This window comes from Terrapene carolina, unplaced genomic scaffold, assembly GCF_002925995.2.
Source record: "Terrapene carolina triunguis isolate 2854851 unplaced genomic scaffold, T_m_triunguis-2.0 Scaffold131, whole genome shotgun sequence".
Lineage (NCBI taxonomy): Eukaryota > Metazoa > Chordata > Testudines > Emydidae > Terrapene > Terrapene triunguis.
In genome coordinates, this window is record NW_020664482.1 from 12,411,586 (window position 1) to 12,430,430 (window position 18,845).

The window sequence follows — 18,845 nt, forward strand, 5'->3', positions numbered from 1 at the left end:
GTGCTACTCAGCTGTGCAAAGAGAGAATGTAATGTTACCACCCTGATCTGGAAGCATTTTACACCTATTTAGCATAGGTATTAAAATACACCACCAGGTGCTAGGAGATGAAAATTCAAGCCCCTTGGTAGGTACTTTTTTCCCCCTCCCTCAGTTCTCTGGTGACATAGGCAGTTAGTAGTGCACAATCACTGTCTAGACTCCAGTACTTCCTTCTTAAGAACACTGTCATAAGTAGAAATAGATGGAATACCACAGAAGGAAAGAGCACACAATTTTAAAGAATCAAAACTGGTAACATCAGGAGCCTTTCTGTGTTAGCCTCAATGGGCCCCATCTTGAAGTCCTTACTTAGTCCAAAGCCCTATTGCAATCAAAACTGAATAAGGAATTCCAAGATTAGACCCCCTAGTATGAGGCTAGTTCTCTGTTGCTAAACATCTTGTAAAATGCACTCTCAGAACTATCACTTGTGCATTGTTCCCTCATATAACAAAAGAGTGAACACATGGGACCAACCCCACATAGAAGCGGGTATACAGGTGTATTTGGATTCTCTTTAGTAAATACTATTCAGATCATTAATTTTTCAAGCAGATGATCAAAAATGCACATGCCCAAGCTTAAACCAGTGGAAAAAAGCTCTATCAGATTAAATGCTAGGAAATGTATAGAAAGAATGTCTGAGTCTCACTAATAGACTAGCTATTGAGCTTCATGATGGGTTGTAATAAAACAATCCATGCTCCACTTGTGGTTATTCTGTATGTAAGGTCACATTTCTGTATTTCAGTGTGCACAATAGCAGACATACAAAGTGCCTTTCCACTTCACCAAATCAATTTGAAAAGAATGAGCAGATATTTTGTATTGTTTTGTAAGGTAATTGCAATTTGCTGGCTGCTAAATCATATTACAGGGCTCTCTGATGAAACCCTCATTGTGAGCATCTATGAAATCTAATTTATTCATTATGGTTAGAGACTAAGGTGATGTTCTAAAATACAGCATGAGCTATGCAGAAAACATTAGTGTGCTCACAGCACCATCTAGTGTTCCTTTTTGGCAATGTAGCTAGAAAATGCCTCTAGTCTAGGCCCAATCTCAGCCCTCTTCCTGCTTCTCTTTCCCATCATTGCTAAGAGCAAAATAAACCTCAACATGTGAAGTGATCCCTTTCTAAGAGATGATATGACATGAATAGCATTGTGGTGGGGCAATTATAACACGTCTTTTAAAAAGTATGGTACAGTTATTGGAGATAATTACACTTTAGTGTATGGCAAAGTGCAACACAATGTTTTGAACTACCCTCACACATGAAAGTTCCTTTGATTGCAAATGTCCTAATTAACTATATATACACAATTTGGGATGTGCCTCTTATGTTTTATTGGCGGATACTAAAATAATATGGGGCCATATTATTTTAGTATCAGCCAATAAAACATAAGAGGCACATCCCAAGTTTTGAATGTGTTGAAGGGATTGTTGTCCTCTGCAAGAATATTGTGGAAAAAGCAGGGAGGAGGGGGAGGACTGAAGAAACTAGCAAGAAAAATAACGGATCGGTTGATTAAGGACAGTAACATGAAAAACGATAACATGAATAAAAATCATCTTGTAGCAAAGATTGTAAACTCTGATCCTGCAAACACTTACGTGTATGCTTAACTTTACTACTGAGTAGCCCAATGACAACCTTAAGTCTGGCATTCTCTGAGGGCTTGGCTTTGTAACCTTAAGATAGTTTTTTGTGTATAATTACTTACATTGCAGTAGCACCTAGAGCCGCAGTCCTGGCCGAGGAGGACCCCATTGTGCAGTACACCAGATAAAAGGACAGTCCCTGTCCCAAAACTTGACAAGCCCAGAACAAGATGAGAGAAAACAGGTGACTATGGAGTAGGATGACCAGATACCAAGTGTGAAAAATCACGACAGAGGGTGTGTGTGTGCAGGGCCATCCTTACCCATATGCAAAGTACGCAGCTGCGTAGGGCACCAGGAAATTTGGGGCACCAAATTGGCCCAAATTTCCTGGTGCCCTATGCAGCTCTGTGCTGCTTAGGATAACCAGACAGCAAATGTGAAAAATCGGGACAGGGGGTGGGGGTTAATAGGAGACTATATAAGAAAAAGACCCAAAAATCGGACTGTCCCTATAAAATCAGGACATCTGGTCACCCTAGTGCTGCTCCAGCAGCCAGCCCAATCCGGCCAGGCAAGCTGTCCCCGCTCCTGCCCTGTGCCCACTCCACCCCGTCCCCATAGCCCCTGGCCCTGATCTGCCCCTGCTCCACCCCTTCCCATGAGCTACAACTTGGGGAACTGCAGCAGGGGTCAGGCTTGCCCTGCACTCACCGGGTGGCGGGAAGTGGAGTGACCTGGCCCCAACCCACTCTGCCGGTAGTGCTGGGGGGTGGTTCCCCTCTGCCCCCCAAGCCTGCTCCTTCCCTCCACAGACCTTGGGCACAGCCCCACCGCCCCACGGAGGCCTGGGGCTGCGTAGAGCACCACACTGTCTACAGACGGCCCTGTGTGTGTGTAATAGGTGCCTTTTAAGAAATAGCCCCAAATATCAGGACTGTCCCTATAAAATCGGGAAATCTGGTCACCCTACCACAGAGCAGCCCACTGCGGGGGGAAGGGGCACAAAGAAACCAGGAGCCCACATTGCTCACCCGCCCAGGGTGGCATTTGGCCCTGCGGTTGGCCATAGGGTGAGCAGCTAGCGGGGGCGGGAGGAGGAATAGGCGCCTATATAAGACAAAGCCCGAATGTTAGGCCTGTCCCTGTAAAATCAGGACATCTGCTCTGGCTGGGTGGCCGAGAGGAGCGCGCCAAAGCCCGGCTGTTATGACTCGAGCCCAGGCTCTGCGCACACCCGGAGCAGGGGCTCGCTCGGGCCTGGCTGGGCTCGGGGCCCCCAGGCGAGCTCGCTGAAGCCCTGGCGGGCTGCCTGGGCGTGAAGCCCCAGGTCCCTCCTCCCTGGCGGGGCTGGGCGGGCCCTGCTGGCCGCTCCTCCCCGTCCCCGCTGGCCGCTCAGAGGCAGCCCGGCGAGCCGCGGAACCAGTCGAGCCCATGGCCCAGGAGGACGAGGCGGCGGCGGAGGCGGAGAGCGGCGGGCTCCTGCTGGAGATCCTGAGCTCGCCGCTCAACCTGAGCCTGCTGGGCCTCTGCCTCTTCCTGCTCTACCAGATCCTGCGCGGCGAGCGGCCCCCGCGCCAGCCCGACGCCGCCGAGCCGCCGCCGCCGCCCAAGCTCAAGCGCCGCGACTTCACCCTGGCGCAGCTGCGGCCCTACGACGGGGTGCAGGACCCGCGCATCCTCATGGCCATCAACGGCAAAGTCTTCGACGTGAGCCGCGCCAGGAAGTTCTACGGGCCCGGTGGGTGGCTGGGGGGCAGCGGCGGGAGGGGCTGGGTGCGGGGGGAGGCTGGCTCTTGGGAGCTGTAGGGGAGGAGGAGAGGATGTGGGGAGCTGTGGGGGGAGGTGCTGGGTGTAGCGGGGATGAGGGGGAGGTGCTGGGGTGCAGACTGGGGGAGGAGGAGAGGCTGTGGGGGTGTGGGGATTAGGGCAGGTGTTGGGGTGTAGTGTGAGGGGGAGGGTGTGGTGGGGACGAGCTGGGGTGCAGTGGGGACCAGGGGACGAGCTGGGGTGTGGTGGGGACCAGGGGACGAGCTGGGGTGTGGTGGGGACCAGGGGACGAGCTGGGGTGCAGTGGGGACCGGGGAGGTGCTGGGGTGTAGTGTGAGGGGGAGGGTGTGGTGGGGACCAGGGGACGAGCTGGGGTGCTGGGGTGTAGTGTGAGGGGGAGGGTGTGGTGGGGATGAGCTGGGGTGCAGTGGGGACTGGGGAGGTGCTGGGGTGCAGTGGGGATGAGCTGGAGTGCAGTGGGGACCAGCGGAGGTGCTCTTGTGTACTGTGGGGGAGAGGGGTGCAGTGGAGAGGCTCTGGGGAGCAGTGTGGGGGAGAGGCCTTGGATCTGGTTGCAGTGTTGGGTTCTGTCTCTCACAGTATGTTCCCATCTCACTAGCAGAGATTCCCCAACCCTCCCTCTGCTGCTTGTTTGTTGTTTCCCTGTGTAACTGGCGGATCTGGTCTGTGGAGAGGATTATACTGGGGACACTGAATTGGGAGGGGGGGAGGGGGAGAAGAGAGGCCCATCTGTGCTCTGTCTGCAGTTTAGAAGCCCAGCCCCTCACCCAACTCCCAGGGCCTGACTGAACACAACCCAAATCGCTGCCTTGCTCTGCAATCTCCGTGGGTGTAGTAGGTTACACAACAGTCAGTGCCTCTTTCCAGAGCACAGGAGACTCCTAGATAACAAGACAAAACTACCAATATGGGGGCCCACAAGGGCCAAAATAAAAGGCAGTGGTGGTCTCTAAAGGGGAAAGTACCCCACCCCAGGGCTTTGCAATATATGCTGTCTGCTGGAATTTAGGCAGCTATTTAGAACTGTATTCCCTGCACAACACATGGGGGGGAGGGGATGCTCTTTATTAATGCTTAATCTCGCTAGTTTCCTATTTGAAAAACACTTTTGCTTCTGAGTGGCTCTGGATTTGGGTTGTCTTTAAAATTGGTGAACTTATGCCTAATTGGAGGTGATACCACTACAACTAAGTAATAATAATGAGATCATAAAGTTGGGAGCCAGTCCTGCAATTCCTACTCACCTAAACTAATTGGCATACTCAGGGCTCCTCCTGTAGGTTTACTTGTATCATCAGAGTACAGAACCAAGCCTTTTAGTTGTGTACACTCAGCGTATATCTTCCTCTTTCACTTTATTTTGATCTTTTTTTGTCAAGCTCCATGCACATTTACAGAACTCTTTAAATGATGATACTGATGGGGCAGGCAGTTTTGTTCACCTGGCACAAGATTTCTTTGTAAAGCCATAGATGGCAGCCCATGAAATCTTTTGTTGATTTCATCATTACATTCACTTTTTGATGGAAACAGTTATATTATTTAATATTTATAATATAGTAACAGAGTTATTTTTATGATAGTTGTTCCCAGTCAAAATTACAGCCCCACTTGTGCTGTTCAGACCCATGCAAAGATGATCCATGGTGTGTGTGTGTGTGTGTGTGTGTGTGTAAAGATGAGTAAGGTTTTAAGTTTTAGAACAGTCAGGTAATATACATGATTGATTTGGATGTGTGGTTCTCTATCAGCATAGAGCTTTAAAAAAACCTACTCATGAGTTACATCTCAGAACATGAGAGGCTGAATACCATGTTTAATTTATTAATGTAGTCATGAAATTGAGTCTCTGTATGAAAAGGAAAGTGATTCCATTTATTGAAACTCTGAAAAGGCTTCTTCTCCCAAGTGCAGGTGGGCACAGCCTCTCAAGTAACAGATTTTGGTGTTTCAGCCTCTCTTAAGAGGCATTAATGTATCATTGGAACATGTGCTATCGCAAATTTTCTGTTACTTCTGTACAGATAAAACATTCTGCTTACTATTGCAAATAAGTTAATAATTGATGAAGTTTACCAGCACTCCCTCTTGATAAGATACTTCTGACCCACTGTGACATGTACACATCAGTCCCTTGGGATTATTATAAAATGTGCATTACATGCATTTTGTGTAAATTTTATCTTTACTAGGCACCCAAGTCCAGCCTGATCGCTATCCTTGGAGTAGTGTCAGTCAAGATTCTCCTCCATATCTCAAGCCAACTAATCACCTTTCAGGTCCTTCTTCTTTCATGGGTCAACTCTCTAAGCCAGAAGGATTTGTCAGAAAGCCATACCCTTGCCTGGCACTCCATCTCCTCAGACTTCTGAATCCTTTCTGCTTTCCTCTTCCCACATAACTAACTCCTGTTAGCTGTCTTTACAGGTGCCACCCATATGTCTTAGGCTTGCTCCAGGAAAGCCATTTGCTTCTTGTCATCTCCTTGTGCATCGCTCCCTTTTGCCATGCCCTCCGCACACCAGCACTTGTCTCCTCTTCCTGATGTCCCAGCATGCTCAGTATCATCTTTAGTGATTCTGTTTTCTTGTAGTGTTTCTTGTTTTTGTTTTTGGGGATTGTTGGGTGTGTATGTACTGGAAAATATCTGGCTCAATATTACAAAATAGGACAAATTTTACAATACAAATCTTATTTGGGGATTTCTACATAAGGTTCAAGTCAGGGGATCAGCATGTCATTTGGTTCTTGGTACGTGGTCCTCAAAGAAACAGCAACATAATAATTACCCCAACATTTTTTTATTTTAAAGAGGGCCCATATGGAATTTTTGCTGGAAGGGATGCATCCAGAGGTCTTGCCACATTCTGTCTGGATAAGGAGGCTCTGAAGGATGAATATGATGACCTGTCTGATCTCAACGCTACGCAGCAAGAGACCCTGAGAGACTGGGAATCACAGTTCACTTGTAAGCAATTTCAAATGCACTCTCAGTGAAGTAGCTAGTTTCTGTGTATAATGGTGGATGACATTCAATAGGCTATATCAAATGTCTAAGAGACAAGGTGGGTGAGGTTAATATCGTTTATTACACCAACTTCTGATGGGGAAAGACATAAACTTACAAAGAGGCCTTCTTCTTAAGGTCTGGCCCACACCTGAAGAAGAAGCTCAAAAGATCTCTCACTAACAGAAGTTGATCCAATTGAAGATACTACCTCATCCATCTTGTCTCTCTAATATCCTGGAACCAACGCTGCAAACGAACTTCTGTTTGAAAATATTGTACCCTTTGTTGTGTTAAGTTTTCTAATACTGAAAGATTAGAGAAAAAATGTCAGTTTTCCCCCATTTGGGTGGTAGCTTTTTGTTTGATTTTGGTTTTTTACAGAGAAAGAGAAGAGATTAAACCACTTTTTCAAATAGTAAAATGTGACTGTAAAACTGGGAGAGAAAAAAAAAATTGGCAGGGAATGAAACTGCTTTTAACGTCTTAATTAACCTGGTTGCACATAGAGAGTGTTCCTGTAAGGCAGTTAAATTTAGTTGGCATTGTATGGGAGCATTCTGTTTTTCTAACATCCTGAAGAATTAAGGAAGCTTACTTCTGGAAAACTGGATGTTTTCCACTTGGTACTCCTTGTTTCTCCCATTCTTATTTGAGCATTTACAAAACAAGATTCAGAGAAGTAAAATTTTCAGGAGCTTCTAAGTGACTTTCAGAAGCCTATGTTGCATTTTCAAAAATCATTTAAGCGCCTTTGAATACTGAGTGAAATTAATAAATTCTGTATATGTCAAATTAACTATGCAGCATTATTCAGGAATGGCAGTCCCAGAATTAGGGGAGACAGGCTGCTGTTTGCTCACATCTGGAGACTTTGCCAACAAAATAAGTTTAAAGCAGCTATCACTTTTCTTGTCTATTCAGGCTTAGATATAAATATACAATAATCTAAAAAATCTGGGCAATACTCTCTCTTCTGTTTTGAACTAGCGGTCACCAAATGAAAGTAATTGGCAGCAGGTTTAAAACAAAAGGAGGTATTTCTATATACAATGCACAGTCCACCTTTGCCAGATGATGATGTGAAGGTCAAGACTATAACAGGGTTCAAAAAAGAACTAGATAAGTTCATGGAGGATAGGTCCATCAATGGCTATAGGCCAGGATGGGCAGAGATGGTGTCCCTAGCCTCTGTTTGCCAGAAGCTGGGAATATGCAACAGGGAATGGGTCACTTGATCATTACCTGTTCTGTTCATTCCCTCTGGGGCACCTGGCATTGGCCACTGTCAGAAGACCGGATACTGGGCGAGATGAACCTTTGGTCTGATCCAGTATGGCCATTCTTATGTTTTGATTTGCAGCTCTTTGTTTTAAAGGCTTCCAGTGTAAATATAGCAGCTATAGCTGCTCTGTGGTCCAGGTTTTTGTTTACTGTTTAAACAAAAAAAATTTAAACTTTGTAGGTTGGAAACTGCTCAGCTAGCTTCTTATACCCAGGAGTTTGATTATTCTATAATGATCCTCTACAGTAATACCGTGAAGAATACAGTGAAGAATATTAACTGCACAACACTTAACCTGGGTTTCTAGACCAGAAAAGTTCTAAGTGTGTGTTTTTTTTCCGCCATTTACATAAAACAGACTGTAAATGTTGTTATATAACAAGCATTTCAGTAAGAAACATGTAATGGAAATTCCATATACACTTGGTCTAGAGAATATGACCATTAAATTTTACTAGCAGTCTGGCTGCATGGTGGTCAGTGTTAAAACAAGAACATCAGACTTAATTTTAAAGTCTAGAACTTCAACTGATTTAGTGTTCCCACTATTACACTGGTATAACATACGCTACTTACAAATGAATGTGGCATATAACCCTTAAGTCTTAAGATACCTACATTCAGACAACTTTAAGTGCGACTTGTCCTTTCACAGCTGTGGTTTCTGACATGCTCATTGTTAGCATGGTCTTCACACCAGAAAACTATACAAACTTTACATTAAGCAGTCAGTCTGGGGTCAGACGTAGACAAGACATTTTCATCATGATCAACTTGTGAAGTCAATAACTTTCATATGTTCCTGTCGTATGTTGTGTATATCGTGTTTCTATCAAGGAGCTTTCTAAAGAGTACATGTGAAAATAATCTATTCAGTGTGCCTAAATGTAATTAAGTCCTTTTAAAAGAAATGGTTGAAAAGGAAATAATCCTCTTAGGGTAAAAACCTTTAATTGGGGTAAAAAAAAAAAAAAAAAGTAGGAGCAAATGTAGACAAGGATCTTTTTCCACAGTATCACTTCCCCTAGTCACAAATAATCAATATTTTAAAAACAGTTACAGAAATGTATTTTTTGTGCAATGGGAATTAAAAGTTGTGTTTTGGTTTTTTTTGGTTTTTTATTTGGTGCCCAACATGAAGAGCCAAGTTTTCCCCAGATAATGCTATTGGTTTTTCGCTCCTAATTTGCTATTTTGGAAAACCTCCTCATGTAGACGCAGCTGCTATTTTGACTCTCATCCTGTCTTGAACAAAGCTATTAATCATGTCACGTTGAATGGTGGTTTTATGATAAGTGTGTCCTAGACACCAGTATTACACTACCATATGTGTGACCAAAAACCAGCATTTAAATCAGTCTTTCCAGGACTGAAGTGTTAGTACTTTAACAACTGCAATGTAGTTCTCAAACTTCTAGCAGATTATGCAAATATTTGCCTTTAAATTCATAATTTTAAACTATAATATAGAAGGGAGTATAGTAAGAGATTTCCCTTCACTTGCCAAAAGGCTTTGCTGATCTGGAGAGCTGTGCTTCATAACCTTCCTCCTTATGCATATGTCTTACTACAGTACTTAGATATTTCCTTGTGAATCATTTTAACAGGAATAAGGCTTGTCTCGGTGCACAGTGGGAGAATTCCTATAGTGCCATCTCTAATGCAGGCGGAAAGAACATTTTTCCTGTTTCCCAGTGCCTGTTCACACCATGAATCTCTGAAAATATAAACCCTTCAAGGTTCTCCTGACATTCTCGGATTCTAGCTTTCAGAACTGGCATAGGCAAGTGTAATTGGGGGGGAGTGTTGTTCTTTCCCACTCACCCCCAAAGTGGGGATTTCATTTCTTCACTGTTATAGTTGGCTCCCTTTGAACATGAGACCTTGAAATTGAGAACGTCATGGGTAACAAAAGTATCCGTGAATGCCTTTACATTGTCACTCCTGGTTTTTGCAAAAGGAGAATTGTATGGTTTTGCATTTATTTTGCCCATTTCTCACATAAATACCGCTTGTTACGACAGTAGTAATCGTTTGGCAAGTCAGTCACTTTTGTCAGTGGGCAAAACAAATGTAGAATTGGTGTTCTTGATGTTAATGTTAACGCTATGTTAACCACTGTCTCTGCTTTAGTGAAAACATTAGGTTGCACGAGGTAAAGGAATGATCTGTATTCTGTGCTTTTTCTCAATTTACAGTTAAGTATCACTACGTTGGCAAACTGCTGAAGGAAGGAGAGGAACCCACCGTATACTCAGATGAAGAAGAAAAAGAAGATGCTAAAGATCAAAAGAGAGACTAGAGAATGCAGTGAGGAACAATATTTTTGTATCTTAAGGGACCATTTGTAACATTCCAGTTCTGTTTTACAAGTTGTAACATCAACAGTAGTTAGGAAAGGTACAGACTTGCTGTGAATTGGATTGCTTTTAAAAACCATTCTTAATCTAAATTTACCAGTAACATAAACAAGATTAAATTTCTTCCATAAAAACTGCATGACCTAACATTCTGTAGGACAAAAAGCACCAGGACAGTGCAAAAGTGAACTGCAACTTTGTACTAAGAAGTTATTTCTGTTTTTCTTCCATCAGAGTAGGTTGAAATCAAAAAATCTTTTATTTAATGGCTAAGGCCCCAATCCTGCAAACACTGAAGCATAAGAGTAACTTTACACATGAGTAGTTATTCTACACTGAACTCAATGGAAGAGCTTGCAGGATCTGGGCTTTAGATTATAATTTCTGTGGGGCAGGGACCATGTCCATAAAGCATCATACCTATCTATGGTGCTATATAAATAATAATTTTAATGGCAGATAAAACTGACATTTTAAAAAGATTTACCACAAGCCTATAGGGGAATCACTGAACATGAATGCTTTTTTTAAAAAATCCTCTTTTGTTCAGAGAGGCAGTGTGGCCACAGTGGCTCAGGCTAGCCATCCGAGTACAACCCCATCCAAGATCCTAGGTATGTATTTGAGTAGCGAGCCTCAGTCACTGTCCGTGCCATGGCAGTCATGTTATTTTAGCATGCGAGCTTGATCAAAGCTACCATGTATATGTCTACCTGGCACAGAAATACACCCAGTGGCAGCGAAGACACACCCCATGTTTATTGACAGCCACGTAACTGGATTAATGATTTTTGTTGTGTTTACCTCTAAAGCATATCTGAAATGTTACAAAAATTTTGGTATTGATTATAAGTTGGACCTCCCACCTAGAGAGGGGCATGACTCGGCTATGACTACTGTTCATTCACTTTTCCGCTTAGCAAAACTATTCTAGGGACTGATCCCAAAATTTAATCTAGATGAAATTTTTTTTTTATTGGCAAACCTCCTAATGTAGACACAGCTTATGCCAGCAAAAGAGTGCTAAAGCTGGTACAGTTCATCCCAGTTCCCAGAACAAAATAAGTTATACCAGCAAAAGCACTTTATTGCCAGTACAACTGCATCTACACTAATGCTTTTGCTGGTATAGAAGTGTCATTTGAAAAAACATGGCATCCCTAACTGACATTACTATACCAGCAAGTTTCTAGGGTAGAGCTGGCTCTAGAATTGTTTTTTAGCGTGTTACTTTGTCTCATAACTCACGTCCAGGCTTGTTTTTTAGCAGGTTCTTCCTTACTGAGTAACCAAGTCACATACCAAAAAGGGGAATGAGAATGTCTTTGCCCAGTGAGGAGGGTCAACATACTGTTAGGACACTGAAGAAATATTTCAGATTGTTAGTGGAAATTTCAAGGAGTTAATGACCCACTGATCCCTCATGGAATGCATTCCTTGTCGAAACACTTTTGCTTGAATGTTGTGCGTGCTCTGTAGTTCTCCGTGGTTCCCTCTCTGTCAGATCCTGCTGTTGGATTAAATTAAGCAAGTCAGCGTAGGTCCTTGATTTTTAGCTTGTTTCCCTTCTGAGTCCAACAGACCTGAGTTCATTGGCCTTCAGGACATGTTTCAAGTTACCTATTCACTTAAGCCTCTGCTACAAGAGAGGCACTTTTTTTTTTTTTTTTAACCTTGACTTTTGTTAAATGTTTTTTTTACCTTGGTTGGTTTTAAACCAGATTGAATGTGAGTTTGCAATAGGCCGACCTTGCAGAACTCTTGCCCACTTGCCTGCAGTATGTATGTAATATATATATTTTAAGCAAAAGTAATGTTTTAACTCTTCATTAATACCATGGTAAAGGGTGGTTAAGTGGGTTTTATACCTAGGCCAGTAAACTTTCAAGACAACATTGCAAATCTACAATAGGCACATTCCTGCACTGAAAGGTTAATAGTGGTCTGGTGGCTTAAGCACAGATCTAGAGTCAGACTTGCTCTGTAGGCTTAGCCAAGTCACTTTAACTCTATGTGCTCCAGTTTCTCCATTGGTAAAAGGAGGATGATACCTACTTCACAGGGGATTGAGCCTCGGTTCTTTCATGTAAAGTGCTTAGAGATCCTCTGGTGGAAAGTGCTATAGAAAGGCAAAGTATTATGTAGTTGTTTTTTTTTAGTTGTTTTTTTCCATGGTGCCCATGTGTGGTTTTTTTTTTTTTTTATCATGAGCAGCCTGATGTGTGTTGCTGCTACTGTGTACTTTTGAATGAAAACCGGCTCCGTGGGAGCTCAAACCTCTTGCAAAATCCTTCGTTGCTGATGATCCTATTTGCCAGAACAGCCCCAATGTTCTATAAAACTTAGACAGGAAACTTTAGGCAGAGGAGCAGACAGAGCGTAGCTGCTTACACCAAACAAAAAGGGAAACTCCCTAAACTAGGCAAAATTGTTCTTAAATAGAAAGTGTTCCATGAGGTGCAGCAGCTTTTGTAAACACCACCTAGTGCACTGTGTAAAAATACCTGAGACCGTGTTTGTTCAGAATGACTGTTCTCAATCCATACTCTGGGAACCACTTTGATGGCATTTGTCTTTTTGTAACACTAGGCCTTAAAACAAAGAGGGCAGTTGTTTGCACAGGTAGCTTGCTAAAATATTATTATATGAACCATGTAGGGAGGGGCTAGGCTAATGTAAAACTAGTTATGGGCTTTGTGTTGCTTTTTAAAGCCATTTATACTCCTTGTAGACTACTTCTAATGGTTTTACCTCAAATCAGAAAAGTGCTTTTACTTGTTACAGGCAGACAATAAAATTCTTACATAGTGGTGGTATTTCTTTATTTTATCTAAAGGGACCAAATGAAAATTTCTGGTCCCTAGCATTCTGAATTTCAGGTATTTATTTATATATTGTTTCCAGTCTGTCATGTGAACAGGGACAATACTTAATAGGTACAATCTCCACTTTAGACACTCCATATTCAACCTTAGCCAGTCTGAGCTGAATGCCTCTGGATGGGGTTTGAAACATACTAATTTTAACTGAACATTTGATTAATGAATGTGCAGTTGACAAGATTGTACTCCAGCATGGCTATAAAACCTGCTTTGTTGTTGCAGATCTACAACTGTGCAACAAAAAGGCTCAAGTAAGCATTAACGGTGTATAGCAAGAAAAGCATAGAAGTTGAAGGTTTGGATGCCTTCAAGTGAGCTTAATGAGATCAACAATCTATGCTTCCAAGTGATCTAAGGTGCTTCTTATGCCATTGCTAAGATATTCATAAACCAAGGGCATGTCCACACTACAATCTTTAGTCAACCTAAGTTAGTAATAACGGCAGTGGCTGATGTCCACCCTACCCTCCTTCTGTCGGTGGTACGTGCACTCACCAGGTGCACTTTCATCAACGGAAGAGGGGCAGTGTGCGGGGGCTGAGATCCAGTGCTCTCAGCTCCACGCAGATCCCTGCCGGGAGCCTTCCTGCTCCCAGCTGGGGTTTCTCACTTCCAGGAGGGAGATCTGTGCCCACAGTCCAGTTGGCTGCCATGCTTCCAGCAGGGAATCAAGAGCCTGCAGGGGGAGCCAGCCTCCAAGCTGGGAGCCTCGGGGGAGCTGGGACCCCAGGGGGAAGCAGAGCTCCCAGCGGCGAGCCTGGGGGTCAGCCCAGCTGGGGAGCCAGGCTTTCTTGTCAACTTCACGGCTCCACTTATGCCTCTCCTGGAGTTGCGTCGGTGTAGGGCACTTACAGTGGCGGAAGCAAGGCTGTAGGTGTGTACACTGACTTAGGTCAACATAAGGCAGCTTCTGTAGACTTAACTGTAGTGTAGACCAGCTTATACACTTGACTTGTGTATAGGTTAAAGCAAAAATAAAAACCTATTTTCAAATACAATACAGTGGCCACTGCCCCAAAGTGGGTTTTGGAATGTTAAAAAATTGCCTGACAGCCCCTAAAAAACCTTCATGGTCACTGGGGGCTCTTCCCCAGAAGTGAGGGGTGGGCAGGTTTTATATGAAACTCAAGGAAAATAGCAATAATTTAACTAAACCACCAAAAATCAGAATGAACTTTGCAAACACAATGTACATGTACACCCCCAAACCAATGATCTTCCCCTGACCTGGGCTTTCAGCAGCTGTTAACAAGCCGCTTCACAGCTGTGCCAACATCTCAGCCTGGCTCCCTGGTAAAGATGAGTTTCCAGTTGTAGCCTGTCTGGTTAATATAAACTTGAGGCAGAGCTGACAGGATTGGTGTGTGCTTGCCCAGCTCAGAAGCTGCCCTGGGCCTATTGATTTCCTTAATTTGAACTTCACCCTTTTTAGAGTTCAAATGCAAAAAACATTATTTTGGCTTTAACATGTTGCGCCTCCAAAATTAACTCCCCATCTTTGCTCCATTATTTCTTGGGTGGGAGAACCTTTGAGTTCCACCCGTGGCTGCATGTAAGACGCTTTTGAGTAATATTCCTAAATTGTGTATGTTATATAGAAAAACATTCTACATTTGGCACATGTGAATTGAGGACACAATTCCAGCATGAGGGGATCTGCAACAAAATTATAAAACCTTCTGAATGGTGATGTACACGAGAACAAGCTTTGTGACTAGCATCCTAGGAGTATAATGTACTGTCCGTGAACAGTAGTTTGGTCTAGGACTGGATCCAGAGACCTGACTTATTGACTCTCTTTAGATCCTTGCACAAGTCACGTAACTTGTGCTTCAGTTGTCATGTCTGTAAAATGGAGATGATACTTACCCTCGCTCTGTAAAGTGCTTTGAGGAAGTAAGCACTTATTTAAGGGTACATCCACACTACCCGCTGCATCGGCAGGTAACGATCGATCTATTGGGGATCGATTTATCGTGTCTCATTTAGATGCAATAAATTGCTCCCTGAACGCACTCCCTGTCAACTCCAGAACTCCACCAGGGCGAGAGGCGGAAGCGGAGTCGACAGGGGAGCCACGGCCGTCGATCCCGCACTGTGAGGACGGGAGGTAAGTCGATCTAAGATACGTTGACTTCAGCTATGCTATTCTCGTAGCTGAAGTTGCGTATCTTAGATCGATTTCCTCCCCCCCTCCACCCAGTGTAGACCAGGCTTAAGTAAGAATTTATCTGTCTAATGCACAATGAAGGCAATTCAACAGAAGGAAGAAAGTGTACAATGTGGTAGGGGTCAGGTACCACTTCTAGTAAAGCCAATGCCTGTTGTAAGAAATAAAGTGATGTTCTAAATTTTTGGCAAGGGAAGGGAGAATTGCTTCATAAAATGGCTGATGTTTTCTCTTGATAAACACGGCTAGGGGAAATGGACAAACAAACTATATCTGCATTTGCTGTGGCTTAATCTCCTTTTCCAACTATCACCAGCTACTGTGACTAAGCGCTAAGAAGCACACCAGGTAATTGAACAGATTTCAGATTAACAGAGCATCATGCAGATTAGCAGTTGTTGAGTCTTTCCAAATAATCACCCTAGTCTGAACTGTCGGGGAATAGGGACAGAATTGCTGTGGGCATGTATAATATAGAGAGAGCTGTAGAATTCTGGAAAAAGAAAAACCTACCTACTCTCATCTCCAAGCAGCCTTGGTTCACTAGCAGCTGCTCTGTAAGGGGCATAAACCTCCAAAGGCTTTGAATCTACCCCTTAACTAATTATCTGTAAGTAGGCATTACCTTAAGTTCTCTAATTATGTAAGAAAGTATGCTTCAGTAATGAATGGTCACAGGAAAAGTTATGTAAGCAGTCACAAGACTGAGGTGGGGCTGAAAGGCTTCATGTTTATGCATTGTTTGGATTTTAAAAAAAAAATCTATACAATGAAAGGGGATTTACATCTGAATCCTTATATTTACTAGATCTTCCAGTACACTGTGTGCTACGAATTCAGTTTGTAACCTGCTACCCTTCAGCATTTTGCCCCACATGCTCTTGTACTCTGTATGCACAATTTGATACCAGTTTGTTAAATCAACATAAAGTGGCAGAGTCTGAATGCAAGGCAAATGTTTGTCAAATGGTACTCAGTCATGTGGAAAGGACCTGGATTATTTCTTCCCTCTTTTCTACTGCCTAAGCCAACCCAGAGAGTGGTTGTTAAATCATTGATAAAGAAATCTTGCCAGTCATTCTTACATTAGTCATTTAGATACAAGTGGGGAAATTTATGTAAAGTTTTGGCTTGTAAATGGGTGCTAAATGAGAACAAATGCCACAGCCATTGTTAACCTTACTTCCTAGATATGACAAAGTTTTCCCTTTTTCAAACAAGTGGAGCCTTGGTGCTTTTTCACACCTCTAGTCCTCCTTTCTTTCGCATTTTTGTTCAATACCTAGGCTACGCCTCACAAGGGGGACATGATCACTTTACCTGGAAAAATGAAGGTAAAGGTTAAATTCTCTCTCTATGGATTCACCTATCTTTGAGCCATGTTACAGCCTATCAGAGCTAGTACAAAAGTTAAAAGGAAATGTCTCCTCAAGCAGAGCAGAAATGCAGTAAAAACAACACTATTCTTAGATCACATTTCTTGGTTTTAAAATACACAGTGGTGTGTTGTAGCTTTGTCAGTCCTAGGACAGTAGACAGACAAGCTAGGTGAGACAACATCTTCTGCTGGATCAACTTCTGTTGGTGAGAGTGACAAGCTTTTGAGTTTCCACAGAGCTCTTCTTCAGGGCTAGGAAACTAACTGAGTGTCCCAGGTAAATACAAGGTGGAACAGATTTAGCAGTGACACTCTGAGCTAGGTTCCCAGACATGAAGAAGAGCTCTGTGTAAGCTCAAAAGCTTGTCTCTCTCTCCAACAAAAGTTGATCCAATAAAAAAATATTACCTCACCCACCCAAATGCATTTTAAAAACCAATTTTAATTGTCTCGTTTATTTCACCTGCTGCCTTGCTGTACCATAATATGCAGCAACTGCTGGAAATTTAAACTGATAATTCAAGTAGAGCTGTCCAAGAGTGGGTTTGCAGAAGACAGGTTCTCTCACTCCTCCTCACTTATCCTGTAGCTGAACAGCAGCTCTCCAGCTGAGGAGTTGAGTGCTCCTTGTTGCAAAGAGGTTACAATACAGGTGGAGAGCAGCTGTCTGCTTGGTCCCTGAGTGCTCCAGTCACAGCTTTGCAGGTGTGTGGCAGAATCACACTAAGCATTTTTGTCCTTCGGGTTTATTGAACTCCCTATCCCAAATCACATTATTTATGTACCAAACACATTTGGTTGTTTTGGTATGTGACTAGCTTTATTTCAAAGCAAGTGGGGCAAGTATGTAATGGGCTTGGTTCATTTCGACTTCTAAAAAGGGCCTGATCATCTACAATATCCACTGAATTTACCCTTTCAGGATCTGACCTTAAGCACACCTGAGGCACAACCCACTAGCCAGTTACTGTGTAACATGGTGTATTAGCCTAAAACTGGATTATGATCTAGCTAACGCATTTTAGGCAGCTTAGGGAAGTTCTGAATAGCGGAAACTCCACCTGACTCCAATGGTGAGTGGCAACCCCTCAGCACCTGGTCCTTAATGCCCATTTTATAACAGAAGTACAAATATTTTAACCATTTCATGCAAGTATCTTACTGAGATTGTAAGCTCTTTGGGGACAGGGACCATCTTTTTGTTCTGTGTTTATACAGTGCCTAACAGATTGGGGTCCTAGCATAGTTAGGTGCCAATGCAATACAAATAACCAGCGGAATTAAATGGAATTATGTAAGCAACTGTAGTGCATGCCTGATCATTAGCCACCTGAAAGTTACTTTTCATAGTTTAATATATTATACATTAACATTTAAGAGATTTACGTAAAATAAAAATACATTTTATTCTTTAACTTTCATAATTAAGACATTACATCTTATTCCTGAGCAACATCAATATACAAGTTTGACCAGAAAACATCAACAAACTTAAAAAAAAGTTTACAAGCAAATTCTTTAAAAATTCTGTAGTTATTTTACAAAAGCCATGTAAATGAATATTGACCTCTGAAACACAAATCATGCTGAACAGTCCAAAATATGGAACTACAGGGGAAGAAAGGTAAGGAAATTAATTTAAAAAAGGGGGGGGGGGGTGGGATCTAAAGAATGCAATCTATAAACTACTAAGGAAAGTTTGCTGAAATTATGTCTAAAGTTATTTCATATCTTAATATGATGAAGTAAAACCAATCAGATTGGCATTTTTCATTTTAAAGTGCACATATTACATTTTATTCACTTTATTTGTGTTTTATTATCTAAACGGAAAATTTCAAATTCAGGATTTGCTTGTTTGTAAATGAATCTAGGTGGTACAAGAAGCAAGTAAAGAATCAGTATATTTATTTGCTTTTAAGTGGGATGACAGCCTGGTGCAAAACCATCAGAAAATTACAGAAATATTTAGTTCCAGTTCTAGATAAAGTCACTTCCTTACCTGTAAGTGTATGAATTATATAATGCAATGTGCATAAGCCTATGCACATAAATAGCCATTTCGGGATCAGTGGGGAAAAAGTTTGCTTTTTGTGGCTGTAAATATTGCATCGAGGAAAAACACTTATGCCACCATAGTGGAACAGAGATATTTACATGGTAAACAATTGCAATAGTTGGTCTTCATTACAACTATATAAAAAGCAAGACAGACAGGGGGCGTAAGTTTTCCAAAGTATATAGACAATATTCTCAGCAAGAAGCTGTCTTCAAACAAAAAGGTGTCATACATAACAGTACTTTGAGTAGCAACAATTTGTC

The 18,845-nt window shown here is 42.6% G+C and overlaps 1 protein-coding gene across 1 annotated transcript; it reads left to right on the forward strand.

The window, feature by feature from the left end:
* The first annotated feature begins 3,012 nt into the window (after positions 1–3,012).
* On the forward strand, positions 3,013–10,418 carry PGRMC1 (progesterone receptor membrane component 1). Its single transcript, XM_024219986.3, has 3 exons — positions 3,013–3,391; positions 6,254–6,409; positions 9,932–10,418. The coding sequence occupies exons 1-3, from the start codon at positions 3,085–3,087 to the stop codon at positions 10,033–10,035; spliced, it is 567 nt and encodes a 188-aa protein (XP_024075754.1). The 5' UTR covers positions 3,013–3,084; the 3' UTR covers positions 10,036–10,418.
* The last annotated feature ends 8,427 nt before the right edge of the window (positions 10,419–18,845 follow it).

Bases quoted from the DNA above. Each gene is read 5' to 3' on its own strand.
- PGRMC1 (XM_024219986.3), top strand. From the start codon at position 3,085: ATGGCCCAGGAGGACGAGGCGGCGGCGGAGGCGGAGAGCGGCGGGCTC. The intron at 3,392-6,253 runs GTGGGTGGCTGG...TTTATTTTAAAG, and splicing joins CAGGAAGTTCTACGGGCCCG to AGGGCCCATATGGAATTTTT. The intron at 6,410-9,931 runs GTAAGCAATTTC...CTCAATTTACAG, and splicing joins CTGGGAATCACAGTTCACTT to TTAAGTATCACTACGTTGGC.